At 40.8% G+C, this 18,889-nt stretch overlaps 1 protein-coding gene across 5 annotated transcripts in view; it reads right to left on the reverse strand.

Annotated features, from left to right (window-relative positions):
• Positions 1-18,889, reverse strand: part of AURKA (aurora kinase A) — a 21,410-nt gene continuing 2,521 nt past the window's right edge. For 4 of the 5 annotated variants that reach the window (XM_035298986.3, XM_008996154.5, XM_002747695.7 and 1 more), the window contains exons 2-9: positions 17,348-17,394; positions 15,774-16,044; positions 13,809-13,863; positions 12,552-12,743; positions 11,312-11,450; positions 3,600-3,748; positions 1,090-1,264; positions 1-945 (exon numbers count right to left, since the gene is read on the reverse strand). In XM_035298986.3, coding sequence (XP_035154877.1) covers positions 763-945; positions 1,090-1,264; positions 3,600-3,748; positions 11,312-11,450; positions 12,552-12,743; positions 13,809-13,863; positions 15,774-16,044; positions 17,348-17,389 — 1,206 coding nt within the window. In that variant the 5' untranslated portion in view covers positions 17,390-17,394 and the 3' untranslated portion in view covers positions 1-762. Of the gene's footprint in view, positions 946-1,089; positions 1,265-3,599; positions 3,749-11,311; positions 11,451-12,551; positions 12,744-13,808; positions 13,864-15,773; positions 16,045-17,347; positions 17,395-17,499; positions 17,519-18,889 lie in introns of those variants that run through there. The other variant, XM_078375495.1, reaches the window with a different exon arrangement.

Below are 18,889 nucleotides of genomic sequence, written 5' to 3' on the forward strand. Positions count from 1 at the left end.
GACATAGATACTTATTTATTTGCATAAAGTTTCCACATATGCCATTTTAAAACTCCAGTGGTTTTTAAAAAATAAGCCCTTAACAGCTCTGAGACACATGGCCCCTTCTGTATCCCAGGCAAGTTCCTAATTGGAGGTAGAGCACGTGTTCCTATTTTACACACACTCATAAGGGAGATAAGTGGTTAAGGACTAGAAACCCAACCAGGCCTTCCGGAGTGCTGAACACACACAGCATTCCTAAGGAAATGCCACCAGGGAAAAAATACAAGTCTGTACAAATATCTTTATTTTCACACTTAAAAAGAATCACATACTCATTCTAACAGCTTTACCAGGCTTGGCCAACCCAATAAGTTACACACTCACTCAGGTACATGGAAGGTTATTGCACAGCTCCTTAACTGATCGAGTCAGGGCAAAGTGTTCACTTTCCCCACAGCCAGACTCTGGATTTGTCTCCTGTGAGGACACCATGCCTGGCACAGGCTGAGGGGGTGGCTGCAGTCAAACCTTGCCCTCCAGATTACAAACCAGTGTAAGTAGCACAATTCTTGTGGCTACCTTCACTTCAGAGTGTCATGTTTATTGACATGGAGCTTTCTGAATAGGGCGGTTAAGGCACCTGCTTAGTAAAACAAATATTTCTTGTAGCGTCCTAAATTGAGGGCAGCAGTCAACAATAAGATAAATGTCAGCGGCATGTTCCTGACAGGTTGTGCAGCAGCCCTGGGCTCAAGGATTTCTCCCCCCGCACGATTCCTAAGACTGTTTGCTAGTTGATTCTTTGTTTTGGGAATTTGATGGTTTTGATGAATTTGCTGTGATCCAGGGGTGTTCAAGTACTTCTCTGAGTATTGGCCTCTGGCTGGGATTATGCTTCAACAGTCTTGAAATGAAGTCCCTGGCTCCCTCTGTTACAAAGTCAGGGAATGTGAATTCAACCTGGAATACAGCAAATGATAAAATATCACAAAACACAAGTTAGAGAGATCAAATAGTATAGATATTCAGATCTTGGCCTGAAGTTCAGGCTGATAAGAAAAGAATTCCAGCAGAAGTGCTGGGTCCTTTTCAGTGACATCTTACCCGTGATATCCTTTTGTAGGTCTCCTGGTATGTGTTTGCCTCAAAAGGAGGCTTCCCAACTAAAAACTCATAGCAAAGAACTCCAAGGCTCCAGAGATCCACCTTCTCATCATGCATCCGACCTTCAATCATTTCGGGGGGCAGGTAGTCCAGAGTGCCGCAGAGAGTGGTCCTCCTAAAAACAGAGGGAGGCTCAAGCTGATGTGCTTCTGGTTTCATGATCACAATAGCTGCTAAAATCATTAATTCCACAAACACTGAGCACTTCCCTGGGCCAGATCCTGTGTCCTAGGAAGTAGCTTCTATTATAAATTCCCATGGGAAACAGAGTAAGGTCACACCGCTAGCCACCAAACCTTAATCCCAAATTTGTCCCACTCCAGAACCTCCCTGAATGATCTAGAATGTAAGAAACTGAATGTATCACTACCACATAAAAGCTACCATGCAATGTTCTCTGTAAATACAATTTAGAGTTCTACATCTACATATAGATATTACAAATATGCTAAGACTTAAAAGCCTGGTGGCAATGACATAACACTAGAAACTGTCCCACTGTAACTGCACTGGGGTTGGAGACGTAGATGCGTGCTGCCTTGTGGTAGATCTTTGGTACAAGAGATGCTGAAATTCTGAGGGTGACCCATGAAATACTCTTGCCAAAAGTATTTAATCTCTTCAGGCCCTGAGGCCTAAGTTCCAGTTTTCAGCAAATATAGGTCCAAGTTTAGTGGCAACACAATCAGAAAAGTCCACTTTAAGAGACTGGTCTGGCTTAAGACCACAGAGACAATCAAATACAGAGCATGGGGCTTGATTTTACAAACCAGCTATAAAACATCATGGACAATAGGACTAAATATTAGATATTAACAATTCTGTTAGGAGTGATTTTCTTAGGAGTAGTCATAGTTCTAATTACCTGGGAGAATATCCTTATTTTTAGGAGATCCATACTATTACAGTGCTTAAGGTTGAAGCATCATGTTTACAATGTATTTTCAAGTGTTCACCAAAAAAGTAGATGCAGCCATTATGACAAACTGGGAACAACTGCTGAACGTAGGCTCTGGCTAGACAGGTATGCCATCAACTACCAATTCAGTATTTCTATTGCTTTAGGTTTTCCTAACAAAGGTTTGAAAAAGGCTGGGGACAGCAGACACCAAGCCAGAACAGTCTGTGTGGGTCTGAGTTGCTTTGTATCAGCTGCTCTTCACCATCAATGCTTAGGCCTGGCACCCACTGAGCACATAAACAGTCATTCACCACTGAACTGTGACCTCGGATTCAGAAGCTACCACTCTGGTCCTCTAATCCCTCCACCACCACTGATGGACTGAACTGGGGTTCTCAAACTGAGACAATAACAAGGAAATTATTATGATTATTAACATCTGGGATTTGGAGTGAAGTGACCATCAGTTATGTAATCTTTTCAGAAAGTAATAAGCTGTCTTTGCTATCGCAATGCAACAGGTTAAGATCCAGTTTAACTGTGTGATTCAGTGAAGCCTATAATTCTTTATTCTGGTTTGTCTTACCAGGTAACAGCTCCCACTAATGACAAACAGTTTTTTTAAAAAAAAAAGAGACTGAAACAGCAGATTCGATGAATTTCTGGGAACAATGCTTAGAAGTGCTTTGTAACAAAAGCAAAGGGTTTCTCCCTCACATATAACCTATTTTAGTCTATACTTTTTATTTTTAAACTAGCTTTAATTTTTTTAACTTTTTTGCCGGAGTTCTTTTGGTTAAAATAAGCTTTATTTTTAAAAGTCATCTGGCTATAATTTGAGTCCTCCTCCAAAGCTGACAAACCTGATAAGTAGATATATGCTTTAAAGTGCCTCACTTCCTGTGAAGTTTGAAAGCTTATTTAAACTCAAATTTAAAACATTACAGAATATTGTAGTTCATTTGGTAAGTTCCCTAAGAGTTCCACAGTTCTGAGACTGACATCTCTGCTTCAGCTGTTAGAGGGGACAAGCAAGGACTAGCCCTACTATTGACAGAGGTGGACCAAAGAGAATGTCTCACCACCACCCTCAAAGCTCCACCAACTAATTTGGTTTCTAAGTTCCCTGATGCGGACTGCGCTCTGAGCATAGATCTTTGTCAGTGCTGTCCTCTGGAACATCTCCCCTTCTTGTCCAGGAAGCAGCAGAGTCCTCTGGAACATCCCCCCTCAACACGTGGGCACTTCACCTCTGTCATATACTTGTCATATCTGTTGACTCATTTCTCCCTTCATTAGCCTCAAAGGACATTAAGCATCTTTAACACTAGGCCTAAAACAATATTCATAGCCCCAAATTGCCACAGAATAATACTTTCTTGAAAACACTAGTTGATTATTAAGCCTAAATTACTCCAAAATACTTCTGGATTAGCCACCTACCCCTCTTACCGCACAAAATCTCCATTGAAATAAATTCTGTTTAGCTCATGGTTAGCTCCCAGGGCGTTTGCTAAACGAAACAACCTTCACCTATAAAGTTACATACCTGGAAGATGGAGCATGTACTGACCACCCAAAATCTGCAATTTTAAGCTCTCCAGCTGATCCAAGAAGTAAGTTCTCTGGCTTAATGTCTCTATGAATGACTCTCTTCGAATGACAGTAAGACAGGGCATTTGCCAATTCTGTGATATACTGTTAAAAAAAAATTGAAAGCCTATGTTTTAGATATTGTATAACACAAGTTAATATTAGACATCTCCCCTGAAAGGAACATAACAGATTTAACCTGTTTTGCAGGTTTGGGCCAGGCACAGTGGCTCACACCTGTAATCCCAGCACTTTGGGGGACTGAGGTGGGAGAATCACTCGAGTCTAGGAATTCAAGACCAGCCTGGGAGACACGGCAAGAACCCATCTCTACTGAATTTTAAAACTAGCCGAGTGTGATGGTGCATGCCTGTAGTCCCAGCTACTTGGGAAGCTGAGGTGGGAGGATCGTTTGAGCCCAGGAGGTCAAAGCTACAGTGAGCCATGATCATACCACTATACCACTACACTTCAGCCTGGGTGACAGGGTGAGACCCTGTCTCAAAAAGAAAAAGACAAAACAAAAAAACACATTTTACAGGTTTTAAAGCAAGCATTGTAGAAACTACACAGGTCTACCAAAAAAAAAAATCAATTGAACCAATTTATAGTGATTAAATGAAGTAAAATTACTGAATGCTTAGTCATCTCTTTGCTAATACAGCTAGTATGATGTCCACAGACAGAAAAGACGTTCAGCTAGTTAGAGCTAGCTCTTAGGTTGGTGCCATTTCAATGCAAAACACAATTACTTTTGCACCAACCTAACAGTTACACCACCATATGGCAACAAATGGCCCTGCTGCAATGAAGACAGTAAGTGCTGAAGAATTCAGAGTGTAAATACTGCCTTTTTTAGAAAAAAAATTAACTTTTCAAGTACAGTCAATTAATTCCCTTTTTTAAAACTAAGATCATTCTATGGCAGAAGAATTTATTTAAAGCTAAAAATTTACTTCAAGAGTATCAGAAGAAGGTCAGACATGGTGGCTCATGCCTGTAATCCCAGCACTTTGGGAGGCCGAGGTGGGCAGATCACCTGAGGTCAGGAGTTCAAGACCAGCCTGATCAACACGGAGAAACCCCATAAAAATACAAAATTAGCTGGGTGTGGTGGTGCATGCCTGTAATCCCAGCTACTGGGGAAGCTGAGGCAGGAGAATCACTTGAACCCAGGAGGCGGAGGTTGCAGTGAGCCAGGATCACACCATTGCACTCCAGCATGGGCAACAAGAATGAAACTCCATCTCAAAAAAAAAAAAGTATCAGGAGAAAAATTATCCAGAACAATAAACAAAAACTAAAAAGTAGTTGTACTGACATATTAAATAGCAGGTTAAATTTTGGCTTACAATAAGCCAGCATAGAAGTACACAAGAAATCAGTCCTTTTGTTAATTTTATTTCCCTTTTTTTTTTTGTTTTAAATAGAGATGGGGGTTCTCGTTATGTTGACCAGGCTAGTCTCAAACTTCTGCTCAAGTGATCCATCTCAGCCTCAACAAAGTGCTATGATTACAGACATGAGCCACCGCACCTGGACAAGTTACTGTCTTGTAAGAAAAGTTCTCCTGGCCGGGCACAGTGGCTCACACCTGTAATCCCAGCACTTTTGGGAGGCGGATCACCTCCCAAAAGGTGGATCACCTGCCTTTTTTAGAAAAAAAAATTAACTTTTCAAGTACAGTCAGTTAATTCCCTTTTTTAAAACCAAGATCATTCTATGACAGAATAATTTATTTAAAGCTAAAAATTTACTTCAAGAGTATCAGGAGAAGGTCAGACATGGTGGCTCATGCCCGTAATCCCAGCACTTTGGGAGGCCAAGGTGGGCGGATCGCCTGAGGTCAGGAGTTCAAGACCAGCCTGATCAACACGGAGAAACCCCGTCTCTACTAAAAATACAAAATTAGCTGGGCGTGGTGGCGCATGGCTGTGATCCCAGCTACTGGGGAAGCTGAGGCAGGAGAATCACTTGAACCCAGGAGGTAGAGGTTGCAGTGAGCCAAGATTGTGCCATTGCACTCCAGCATGGGCAACAAGTACAAAATTCTGTCTCAGGAAAAAAAAAAAAAAAAAAAAAAAAGCAAAATTTTCCAGTCCCTGTCTCAAAGATTTAGCAACCAAGTCCAATATGTATGTAAGTATGTATGTATTTACTTATTTTTTTTTTTTTTGCATTTTAGGTTTTGGGGTACATGTGAAGAACATGCAAGATAGTTGCATAGGTACACACGTGGCAGTGTGATTTGCTGCCTTCCTCCCCTTCACCTGTATCTGGCATTTATTTACTTATTTTTAAGAGACAGGGTCTCACTCTGTCTGGATTGCTGTGGCATGATGACACCTCACTGTAGCCTTGAATTGCTGGGCTTAAGCAATCCTTCTGCCTCAGCCTCCTGCCGAGTAGCTGGGACTACAGGCGTGTGCCACCAAGTCTAGCTACTTTTTAATTTTTTTTTTTGTAGAGACAGAGTCTTTCCATGTTGCCCAAGCTGGTCTCTAATTCCTGACCTCAAGTGACCCTCCCACCTTGGCCTCCCCAAGTGCTGAGATTACAAGCGTGAGCTACCATGCCTGACCCAGAATTTATTTTAACATATAGATAAGAACTGTTTGAATATTGAAGAAATATATTTAGCTCTGCCTAAAGTTTGAGAAGAATTACTTTCTAAAGCAATTGCTAGAGAGGATTGAACATTATTTTACATCAAAAAGGTTTACTAAACTGATGGGTAAAAACGCAATGTGCCTGTCAGAAAAAACATTTTTCATTCTTTCAGCCCAAAGCCAGAGATCAAAATTTAGACCACAGTAAGCTGAAGGCAAATACAAAGAAAGCTGCTCTTCTTACTACACTAACTTTGAGTTACTGATACTTTAACTGTACACACTAAAGTCTGAGAGGGCAATGGATTTCACTCCTCAAATCGTTTCCAGACAAGAAGCTATTAGTTTCATGATAGCTCTGGCACTGCCACTTCCTCCACACCTCACATGTTGCTAGACTGCAGCTACAGATCAGTCGCTGACATGTCTCTACAATTAGTTTTATTTGAATTCATCTGAAAAGGAAAACAGGTGTATGTGTAGTCATTCTAACTACTAAGGAATCTAGAAAGAAAAATCTTTCATTTTCTTTCAAATAGCTATCTGCTTGCACCAAAACTCCATCTAGAGTGAAGCCTCGGGTGTGGGGGAGACAACAGAGAAGTAGCACGATGTGTAATTTTATGCTGTTGGTATAAGGTGAAGCTTTTGAAGTAGGATATCGATGTCAGAAACTGAAGAAAAAGATTAACTGACCCAAAACAGCAAACTATAACCCATATGGAAGCATGATTACCAGGAAAAAAAACAAGGGTAAAATGTGAGTACCTGAGGCAGTCACTATCATTAATGAGCATAGATTTCCTTATTGATCTGTAAGAGAAAGTTGGCCCAAAAGGCGAATTCATAAAGAAATATTAATTGCCAATTAAATAAGCTGATTTGTTTAGCTAATATTTAAAAAGTGAATTAGAGATCTATTTCTACTTAGGAGAAGCACAAACATTTAAGATTAATGCTTTAGGTTTAAAACAGCATGTTGCAGAGACAACAACAAAGGGCCATTTGTCAATAGTAGCGTGATTTCATCAGATACTGAAGGTAAAAGGCTTGAACTTAAATGCCATTTACATCAATGTCAAAAAGAAAGAAAACTAGTCTCCACACTACCCAGAGATCACCAAGAAACAGAAAAAAATCAAAGTAACCACCATTCAACATGCCTTATCAAACTGCCAATCCAATAAGAAATGGCCCAAATTAAGACTTCTTAAAACAAGTAGTTTTAATCACATAGAGAAGGAGAAGCACAATCATGGAAAAAAAACTGACACGTTGGACTTCAATTAAAAATACAGCCTGGGAACCTAGGCACAGTGGCTCACACCTGTAATCCCAGCACTTTGGGAAGCTGAGGTGGGCAAACCTGAGGTCAGGAGTTCGAGACCAGCCTGGTCAACATGGTGAAACCCTGTTTCTACTAAAAATACAAAAATTAGCCAGGCATAGTGGCAAGTGCCTGTAATCCCAGCTACTTGGGAAGCTGAGGCAGGAGAATTGCTTGAACCCAAAAGGTGGAGGTTACAGTGAGCTGAGAACCAAGATCACGCCACTGCCCTCCAGCCTCACTGACAGAGCAAGACTCTGTCATAAAAAAAAAAAAAATTACAGCCTGGGCAACATGGTGAGACCATGTCTAAACAAAAAATACAAAAATTAGCAGGGCGTGGTGGCACCCACCTGTAGTCTCACCTACTCGGAAGGATTACTTGTGCTAAAGAGGCAGAGGCTGCAGTGAGCAGAGATCACACCCATGCACCCTAGCCTGGGTGAGAGAGTGAAACCCTGTCTCAAAATTTATATATATAAACAGCTTTGTGAAAGACACAGATAAGAGAATGAAAATACAAGCCACAAATTGGGAGAAAATACTTGCAAAACATGTGTGACAGATGACCTGCATCCAAAATATACAAAGAACTCTTAAAACTCAAGACCAAAACTCAAAAAAAAAAAAAGACAAAAGAGCTCAACAGGTGCCTCAAAGATGATACACAAATGGCAAATAAATACATAAAAAGATGTTCAACATTGAATGTCATTAGGAAACCAAAGATTTAAAAAATGAGATACCACATAAACCTATAATGCAAAACACTAGGCCAGGTATAGTGGCTCACTCCTGTAATCCCACGATTTGGGGAGGCATGAATTGCTTGACACCAGGATTTTGAGACCAACCTGGGCAACATGCAAAACCTTGTCGCTACAAGAAAATACAAAAATTAATCAGGCAGGGGGGCACGTGCCTGTAGTCCTTCCTAGCTACTTGGGAGGCTGAGATGGGAGGATGGCTTGAGCCAGGGAGGCTGAGGTGGGTAATCGAGGCACTGCACTCCAGTCTGGGTGACAGTGAGACCTTGTCTCAAAACAAAAATCAAAAACACTGACATCAAATGTTGGCAAGGATGAGAAGCAACAGGACTTCAATTCATTGATTAGAATGTAAAAATCGTATGACCACTTTGGAAGACAGTTCCTCACAAAGCAAAATACAGTCTTAACATACAAATCAGCAATAACACTCCTAGATATGTGCCCAACTAACTGAAGACTTTTGTTTCACAGAAACCTGCATGCAAATGCTTACAGCCAAAGCATGAGAACTGTCAAAAACCAGAAGCAACCAAGATACCGTTCAGTAGATGAATAAACTGAGGTACTTCCATAAAATGAAATAATGGAATATGATTTAGTGATAAATAAAAATAAATGAACAAGCCCTCATGCCTCCAAAAATATATAGATGAATCTTAAAAGCATATTGCTAAGTGAAACAGCCCATCTAAAAAGGCTACATACTGTTATGATTCCAATTATATGATATTCTAGAAAAGGCAACAGAGGCAGTAAACAGATCAGTGGTTGCCAGAGATGTAAGGGTGGGGATGAGTAGATGAGACACAGGATTTGTTTTTTTAAGAGCAGTGAAACTATTCTGTATATCATAATGGTGAATACATAGCATTGTGTATTTGTCAAAATTCTCAGAATTTTACAGCACACACGAAAATCCATCTCAGGATATGCAAATTTAAATGATTCCATGCTGCGCATCCCAGCACAGAATAGACTGTGACAAAAGAATCTCACTGCATTACAAATGTAGGAAACAACCTCACCAAAGGGCGTGGGAGTGAAGTGTGGATCCAAGTAGCTTTGGAAATGGGTGGAGTCTATAAAACAAAGGCCAAAGGAAGTGCACAGAAGCACTCCAGTTGACAAAGCTAGTTCCCACAGGGCAGCTGGTTAACAATTCTGATACCATTATTCATGTACACTGGAATTGAATAATTAATAGGATGGTTGGTGGGCAGTGAAATTCAGGTTTCTCACTGTTGGAATGGGAGTTTACAGGTCAACAGGAGGAAGTTAGAATGAAACATGGAAATGGAGTCAAGTTGAAGATATCGGTATGAATTCATGTTATGCTTTAATAAATAGATGGATACATCTATACAGATTAGTATCTACATATATTCCCTTGCTCTGTCAGCTGAAAGCCTAGAAGTAGTGACACCATAGTAGCAATAAGTACACCAAGTGCCCAGTTCTCAGTTTCTAGTAACATTCTCCAAGAGAAGTAACCAGGACTCCTTGGAGAAATGGTTCCATTCTAGGACTGGAGCAGGAAATACACAAGATGAGGCTTGAGCATCTTTTATCAGAAAGTAAGGAAGTACAAGGCTGGGCGGGATGGCTCACACCTGTAATCCCAGCACTCTGGGAGGTTAAGGTGGGCAGATCACCAGCTTGGCCAACATGATGAAACCCCGTCTCTACTAAAAATACAAAAATTAGCCGGGTGTGGTGTCGCCCGCCTGTTAATTCCAGTTACTCAGGAGGCTGAGGCAGGAGAATCACTTGAACCCAGGAGGTGGAGGCTGCAGTGAGCCAAGATCACACTGTTGCACTCAAGCCTGAGACTCCATCTCAAAAAAAGAAAAAAAAAAGAATGTGTTTTAAAACACACACACACACACACACACACACCCCCAAACCCACAATGATTTTCCCAGGAGCCTTGTAAAAGAAAAAGAGCTGCCAGTGGCCAAAGTTGCAATGATCTGAACCACAAAATCAAGTATTGGATTATAGCTTTAAGGATAAAATAAAAACCAGGAGTTTTCATTTTTAAATAAAGGAGAACAGCCTTATCTCTGGCACTGAATTCCAGATAATTTATGGAAAAACTCCATCTAGGAGTACTTCTCTACTCAAGTGTGGGCTATTCATAGTAACTTCCTTTGAAGAAATATAGTACAGGAAGGGGAGGAAATAGTAACTTTACAGTGGAGAAACCAGAAAAACACTGTCTCAATGAGAAAATCAAGCTGACATCCAGTTAAAAGTCCTAAGAGTTTACATCTCTGGTAGTGGTAAGAATACACTTTCTCTGATCTCCCTCTCAAAAACCCTTATGCCCATCTAATCATGAGAAATAGAAAATCTGAATAAAATGTGGACTTGAGTTAATAGTTATGTATCAATATTGGCTCACTGACTGTGACAGATGTACCATATTGATACAAGATGTTAGCAGGACAATTAGCAGGAAATTTGGTGTGGGGTCTATGGGAACTCTCTATACTATCTTCACAATTTCTATAGATCTAAAACTATCCTAGAGGCACAGTGGTATGCACCTGTAGTCCCAGCTACTTGGGAGGCTGAGGTGGAAGAATCCCTTGAAGTCCAGGAGTTCTAGTCCAGCCTGGGCAAGGTAACAAGACGCTGTCCTCTTAAAAAAAAAGTAAAAACTATTCTAAAATAAAACATTTATTAAATGAGGGCAACTATCTATATACATTATATACATTTCCATAGAAAACAGCTGTGCAAACTAGGCACAAAAGCAGCCACACCATTCTACCTGGCTCTGGACTTTATCTGTACATCTGGTACAACTAAGCTATTTTGATTTTTCCAGTTCAAATATTTAATATTAACCTATCCTTCGATCAAGACAAAACCCACTCTACTATAAGGAAAGGAATATTGCTATGGAGGACAGGTATAAAGGAAATGGAATTTGCCTGGACAATAAATGAAAACTCACAGTAGCAGTTCTCTGCTCATCAAACTTTGAAAGTTTCTGAAGCTCTCTATAGACTGTTCCAAGTGGTGCATATTCCAGAATTAAGTAGACTCTGGTGGCATCATGGAAATAACCATACAGTCTGAGAATGTTAGGATGCCTGCAATGAAAGATAAACACTCTAACACTTGGTTTGGAGCTGACAAGAATATGAACAAATGCTTCATGAAAAACTAGTCGTGTTTCACATGAAACCCCCCCCCACACCCCACTTAAGAAACAAACTATAAACCCACTCCAAGAAGTATATATATACCCACATATCATTTTACATGCATTTCAAAGTATTAATGGACCTCTAGCTTAATTAAGACTATTTCCTTCCTTTAGACATATTTACTCTTAGGAGGAAAATTCAGCTGAATATTAATTATCTACATATTAAAAGAAAGACATGGCATTGCCACAGTAGTTTGCTACCCAGACACTGTGACAGATAAAAGCAGTGATTAGTAATGGCGGGAGGTGGGTGCTGAGCAGACTGGGCAGGTGCAGACTGTAGACAGCAGGAAGCAGCCAATGGGAAGCACAACCCGTGTGAGATGCCCACCCCTCCCAGCCCCAGCCAGGTGTTGCCAGGTAGAGACACACCAGGTCTGATGTGGTCAGACTTGAAGTATTAGCATCTGATTCAAATGTGAAAAACACTGAAAGCAAAAAGAAAAAACGGAAAACAAAAAACTCGCCAGCGCTAGTCAACTTGCAGGTAGCTGCTCACAACTCCTGCCTACCTCAGAATATGGGGTATCACTCCCCTTCATTATCCAGCAAAAAGACTTGCCCATATAAATTATTTCATTAACAAAACATTAAATCCTCAAGTGATTTTTCAGGATCAGAGCACTTAAGTGTAGATACATCTTTGAAAAATGACAAATTTAATCATTCTTTGTGGTACTATGAAAAGCAGGCCCTCTAAAAGATAAATTTATACTTTTTTTTTTTTTAAAGAAAAGGAATACAATTTTATTTTAACCTGCAGAGCATGGGAGAATCGCAGGAGAATGATTACTCAATAACCCAGTGTGGTACAGAAGCTTATCTTTCTCATAGGGTAGGGGGAGGTGAGGAAAAGGCCATGTGTTTGAAGGCAGTGCATCATAAGAGGGAGTGAATGGAGCTGGGAAGAGGCTGGCATTACAGGAGGGGGAGGGGCACAGCATCTGTGAATATTCTTTCAAACATGAACCTGAAAACTCACCGAAGGTGGGACTGTATTTCCACTTCTCTTCTGAGCTGATGCTCCACTCCTGCTTTCTCCAGCTGAGCCTTAAATAACACTTTAAGAGCCAGAATAAACTTGCTTTGTTTTTCTCTTGCCAAATAAACATTACCAAACTTTCCTTTACCCAGAGGGCGGCCGATTTCAAAGTCTTCCAAAGACCATTGCCTCCTAGGAAGGAATTTGAACCTTTTAGATTATAAAAACAAACCTTTGCTAACAAATTTTCAGTGAGCACTAGACACATTCTATAAGCAATTTAAGATTCCAACTTGTACTCAGTATTTATCCTTAGCAAGAACCAAGGCAATAACCACTATCAAAAAGTTGCCGCAACATGAAACCCTGACTTCCCCAGCTGCTATTAGGTATGTGAGTCAGACCTGAATCACTCTATGGGAAATGTCCCAAGGCCACGCTATACTCAGAGGAACAGGCCCATGACAACACTGAAGACCATAAAAAGGTTAAGTGACCAGACAGGGAGGAATGCTTCCAGAGCATCGGGGTGCCTCTTTCAAACTAACCACAGCCACCGCCTCCAGTCCCAGAGCTGTTAACACTCTCTGGGTGGAGAACCACTCTGGTGGTAGACATAGAGCTATTGTTACCAACAGAAGCAGGATGGAGCCCACAGGCTACAGGGGCATGAGAACCAATGGATTTAGTCTCAGCCTCTGTTAGGCCGCTAAAAGCAAAACTGTCTGTGGGTTCATTCCTCGCTCCTCCCCCACATTCCAGAGTCCGGACAGTTCAGAAGTTGAGAGGAGACTTTTAGAAAAGACCTGGGGAAGATATTACAGCCAACCTTTATAAAAAAAAATGCTATAATATAATACGGTCAAAACCCTCAGTCATATATGAGTATATAATTCTGCAACATATTCTATTTTTTTAAACTTGTACTTTTATACAATAAAAAAGTACAGACACATATATAAACCATACGCAGTGGTTACTTCTAAGGACAGAGGAACTTCCACACATTTCTGTAACAGATTCTCATACAAGCTTTTTCTAAATTTGAAAGCAATTTTTTAAAGCACTTCTGAGTCCCTAGTAAAATACCTAAATACACAAAATTCCATTTTTAAGATTGGAAATCTAGAAACATTTATATCCTCTAAATGAAAATAAAGGCCTCATTTTTTTGCCAAGAGTTCTTACAACTAAATTTGCAATGAAATAGTATATTCTAGTAGAATAGGACAGAACTTTGTAAATAAGAAAGCTTACTTTTTCGATTCTTCATTTTTCTGTTTTGATGCCAGTTCTTCCTCAGGATTATTTTCTATGTGGAATAAGTTAAAAACCTATTTTTAGAATAACTATATAGGATAAGTTGTGAATAGAGGTGAATTAAATTGGTCACCAAAATATTAATAGTATGTCAAGAATAAACCTGTTGTTTTGTTTTCCTTATAGAAAAAAGGTCTCCTACATACACCCTGACTTCTATCATGTGAAGTCTTTATAGAATTTCTAAAGATGAACAGACATATATATATATATATATATAGACAGGCCCTTCTCTGATGAATTAAAGGCAAACTGTGCAGGTTCTTCTGAAGCCTCGTTTCCAAATGAAGAGCTTTTCCGGCAGAATTGCCAATCTTCCCATGCATGACAAGTTGCCACCTCGTCACCTTTTTTCCCTTACTAGGTAGTCCAGCCAACTGTCCATACCCCACACACAAATTATCACCAACATGTAGCAAAACATAGGCCAGCCACCCTCCATTATATTAATAAGTTGCCAAGGGGAAATATAAAAATAAATGCTACAAATTCAGCAAAATGCACAATGAAAAGTTTGCAACAGAGGACTGGGGTAACTATTTCATTTGCCACAAGAACATACAGGACATTTCCACTTGTCTGTCTCCAACATCTCAAACTCTAACAGCACATGATAGTCTTGCTCAGGTATTTGGATATAAGTGCAAACTCTTCCTCCATGTGCCCATCACATGTGCACCCCTCCAGCCCCCAGCTCACTAACTTAGTTAATATCAATCCCAACTCCTTTTCACTCATCTTACAGGTGCAATGTATTGCCCACTTCTATTGAGTCTGCATCTTAAGTGAGCTCTCAAATTTGTCTGCACCTCTCCATCCTGGCTATCTCTTTGGATCAGTTAACTGCTTCTGAGTCTTAGCTTCCTCCTCTGTAAAACTGAGTTAATAACTGGCTACCTTCATGAAGCAGTTACAAGGACTGAATGAGATGAGGTAGATGAAGCACGCCCTTGAGTTCCGGGAATGAACACTCAACAGTTGGTAAATAATAGTGTCCACTCCGCTCCATACAGAGCAGGTCATTGCCATGTCTGACCTCAGCCTCCTTCCTGTCTGGTACTCCTAAATCCAGCAGTCCTACTCCAATTTATTCAGTACTTCCACAGTATGCTTTCTTTTTTTTTAAAACAGAGTCTTGCTCTGCCGCCAGACTGGAGTGCAATGGCACTATCTCGGCTCACTCCAATCTCTGCCTCCCGGGTTCAAGTGATTCTCCTGCCTCAACCTCCTGAGTAGCTGGGACTACAGGCACGTGCCACCATATCCAGCTAATTTTTGTATTTTAATTTAAGTAGGGATGGGGTTTCACCATGTTGGCCAGGATGGTCTCAAACTCCTGACCTCATGATCCACCCACCTCAGCCTCCCAAAGTGCTGGGATTGCAGGTGTGAGCCACTGCGCCCGGCCTCCACAGTAAACTTTCTAAAAGGCAAAGTTCCCTTCTCAGTTCAAAAAACCTTCAGTAGCTTCCAAATGCCCTAGAGATGAGGCCCTATTCCTTAATATGGCAATGCCCATGGTGACGTCACCGCAGCTTGCCTCAGTTCATCCACTTCTCTAGATTTCCCCCAAACTTTAGAAGATCTCAGTCCCTCCAGTACACTTATTCCAAGCACCCTACATCCAGACCCACTAACAAACAATCAAAAGGACACCAATTGGTGCTATGTCCTCCCTGGGTGCCCAAGTCTTCCAAGAGCATGAGAATCAGGTCTGGATTTTTAGCGTGGGTCTGGCCCATAGGCAGACACTGTTACTTCAACCTAGATGCCATATTTTCTCCCCATCCTCAACAGATATACAAGCTAGGGCTTCAAATAATAAGTGCAAGTATATACACTTGCTTTTTTAGCAATGACTACAAAGACTGACTATCCAATGAGTCTCAAAACCTAGCTTACCAGGTGCCGACGACTGGGGCTGCTTGCTCTTTTGGGTGTTACTCAGTGGCCTACAGACAGGGTGAGGTACACTGGTTGCCTGCAATTGCTTCTGCTTCTGAACCGGCTTGTGATTGGAGACAAGCTTTTGTGCTTGCAAAGGAACACGCTGGGAAGAATTTGAAGGACACAAGACCCTCTGAGCCTGGCCACTATTTGCAGGTAATGGATTCTGACAAGGAAATTGCTGAGTCACGAGAACACGTTTTGGAACTCCAACTGGCGCTACAGCCTAGATTGGAAGAGAAAAACTTTCTTTTATTCATGAATGCAAAAGATCAATATTTTGAGAATTTCACAAAGTTTGTTCTCTAGCATAGCAAAATAATGAATGTCACTGGTAACAGATGGAAGGGGAAAAGGCATTTTAATCAGTACTTCCAGAATATAGTTAGTATGTAGCTAAGAACACCTGAATGGTACTTTCTACCCCCCCCCAACTCCTCACCCCTAAAAATCATGCTTAATTAAAACTATCCATTAATGAAGGAGACAAATATTTTCCAGATTTCTCAATAATTTGGAAATAGACACTAAATTGCTATTTGGCAAAAAGCTATAATACAAAAACTTTATGCCAAAATCTCAATTCCATTGAAATTTCTTTAACAATATATGTTTACAAAAACCAAAAAAACTGTCAAAACGTTCAACAGTGATGATTTTCAAATGAAGTTTTAGAAGAATCCCATGTTTTCATATATCCAAAATTTTCCACAATAAGCTTATTACTCTACTATTGATAACCAATGTTACGTTTTTCAAGTACTTACAAAATGGACTTGAGCAAAAAACTGACAGAGAAAACAAATGTAAGCTTTTCAGAAAGTTATTACTAAAATGTATTATTTGTACACCTGTAAGTACTGTATTACAAGCTTAAATAGTTAAATGAACTCTAACACCCTCGGCTAATCAAATTAAAAGGGGTAGGGAGGGTGAAATTTCCTTCAGCTTCAACAGCTCATTTTAAGTGAGGAGTGAGTGCTAGAAATGAGTCTCAAGATCCATCCCCAGCTCAATGGTATGAGTGCTTTATAAAGAAAAGGTGTTAAGACTTCCAAGTACAAAGTCATTTACTCCTGAAATTAGTAGTGTCCACAACACAGTAGGCATCAGACAAAGACAAATAAAAAGAAACATTTTAAATGTGGAGCAATTTATTAAATGGCCTTTATCAAAGGAACTGAGAATCAAATACAGTAATTCAAGGTAGCCTTTTTCTAATTAGTCATTTTATATTTATAGCCAATTTTACAAGCTTTGGACTCCTGCTGGATGCATTATTACATTATCCTGTATACAGTGGAGGGGTATAGAAACTTAAACAGCCAATTATAAGACAAGGCCCCAAAAAAGCTACTAGAAGATTCAGCAAAATGTTACTGAACATGAGAAAAGTGACTAATTCACATCCAGGAGCGCGGTAAGGGATCTAAATTTGTCACCCATGTAAAGGTGGAAAGAATTCCAGACAAGACCAACCTCCATGTGGGTTTGTAAATGTGAATGAGATTACAGATTATTCAGTTTACCTTAACAGGCCCAGAAATGCAGTTTTCTTTAGATCTGTCCATGATGCCTGAAAAAAAGAAACTGTAATTTGAACAAAGCCACCTGCTTCAAGTGCTGTAAGTTGTCTGATAGGCAGTTATAGCTCCCTGATCAAAAGGCCTCCACAACACACAGGATTTTACACTTTGTGTCCAAATGAAGCTGATGAGGGAGAGACAGGCACGTGCTTTTCCCACAAGGCCAACCTCCCACTTGTGTGCTGTGTCCCATTCTCTCTCTGAGTCTTCACTCCTGATGCTCTTGCTGCTACATCCTCTCTTCTCTAATGGATCACTTCCATCCCTGTGCAGCCTGCTGGCATACCTGCTACCTTAAAAAAGTCCTCTTTATTCAATTATCGTTGCTAACCATGACCCTCTCCTCTCCAACAGTAAAGCTCCAGAAGCACTGTCCACACTTACCACCTCTACGCCTCCCGAGCCCATCCCCACCCTGCTTTTTTGTCTCCACCACATTGTCAGGCTCATGGCTGACACCTAGTGTTGCCAAACCCAAGGCTCAATTCTACCTTCCCCTTAGCTGCATCATCAGCAGAATCTGACAAGGCTGATTACGCCTTATACCTTTTTCTTCACTTAGCTTCCAGGTTCATCTACCATCTAGTCATCCTGTCTTTCCCTCCTTGCTGGGTCAGTCTCAGGTTTACCCAAACAAGGGTCTGGGGTGAGTCAAGAACGAGTCCTTAAACCCTCCACTTTTCCATCTACACCTTCCCAGGGATCCATATCACCCAGTGGCTCGGGTCTAAATGCCTTCATGAGGACCACTCAAAATGCATCTCCTGCCCTAATCTCTCCTTGGACTGTCAGACTCAGATATCTATTTGCCCAAGATCTCCCAGAAATGTCTGCCAGGCACCTCAATCCTAACCAAACCTCTTCCATCCTCCACTTCTCACCTCCCTGCTCATGGGTGTGCCCTGAGCTCAGGCCTAGAACAACTTCTCCATCTACAATTACTCCCTAGCTGAGTATCCAGTCTCTCTGTTTTCAATACCATCTACAAGTTGAGGACTCCCAAATATTCAATCTGCAGCCCAGACCTCTCCCCTGAACTCCTGAGCTAAATTTTCTCCTTTCTATACAATATCTGCACCTAATTATCTGAGAGGCATCTCAATTTTAACACATCCCAGACAGAAGTCCTAATCCCTCCCCCTTCTCACCTCCCCAAATGTAGTCTCTAGACATCCTCATCTCAGTTCATGGCAAATCCATCTTGTCAGTTGCTCAGGCCAAAAGACTTGGCATAATAATCCTTTAAGAGGTTCCCTCTCTCAAACCCCATTGAATCTACTGGCATATTCTGTAGGCCTCACCTTCAAGATCACTGCTCATGACCTCTACTACCACCTGGTCAAACCATAATTCTCTCTCCCTTGAATTCTTTGTAACAGCCTCCCAATGGCCTCCCCACTTCCACCCTTGCCCCGTTATGGTCCATTCTCAACACTGAGGCCAGCAATCCCATTAACAAATCAGATGTGTTGGTCCTTAGTTCAG

Source organism: Callithrix jacchus, chromosome 5 (assembly GCF_049354715.1).
Source record: "Callithrix jacchus isolate 240 chromosome 5, calJac240_pri, whole genome shotgun sequence".
Lineage (NCBI taxonomy): Eukaryota > Metazoa > Chordata > Mammalia > Primates > Cebidae > Callithrix > Callithrix jacchus.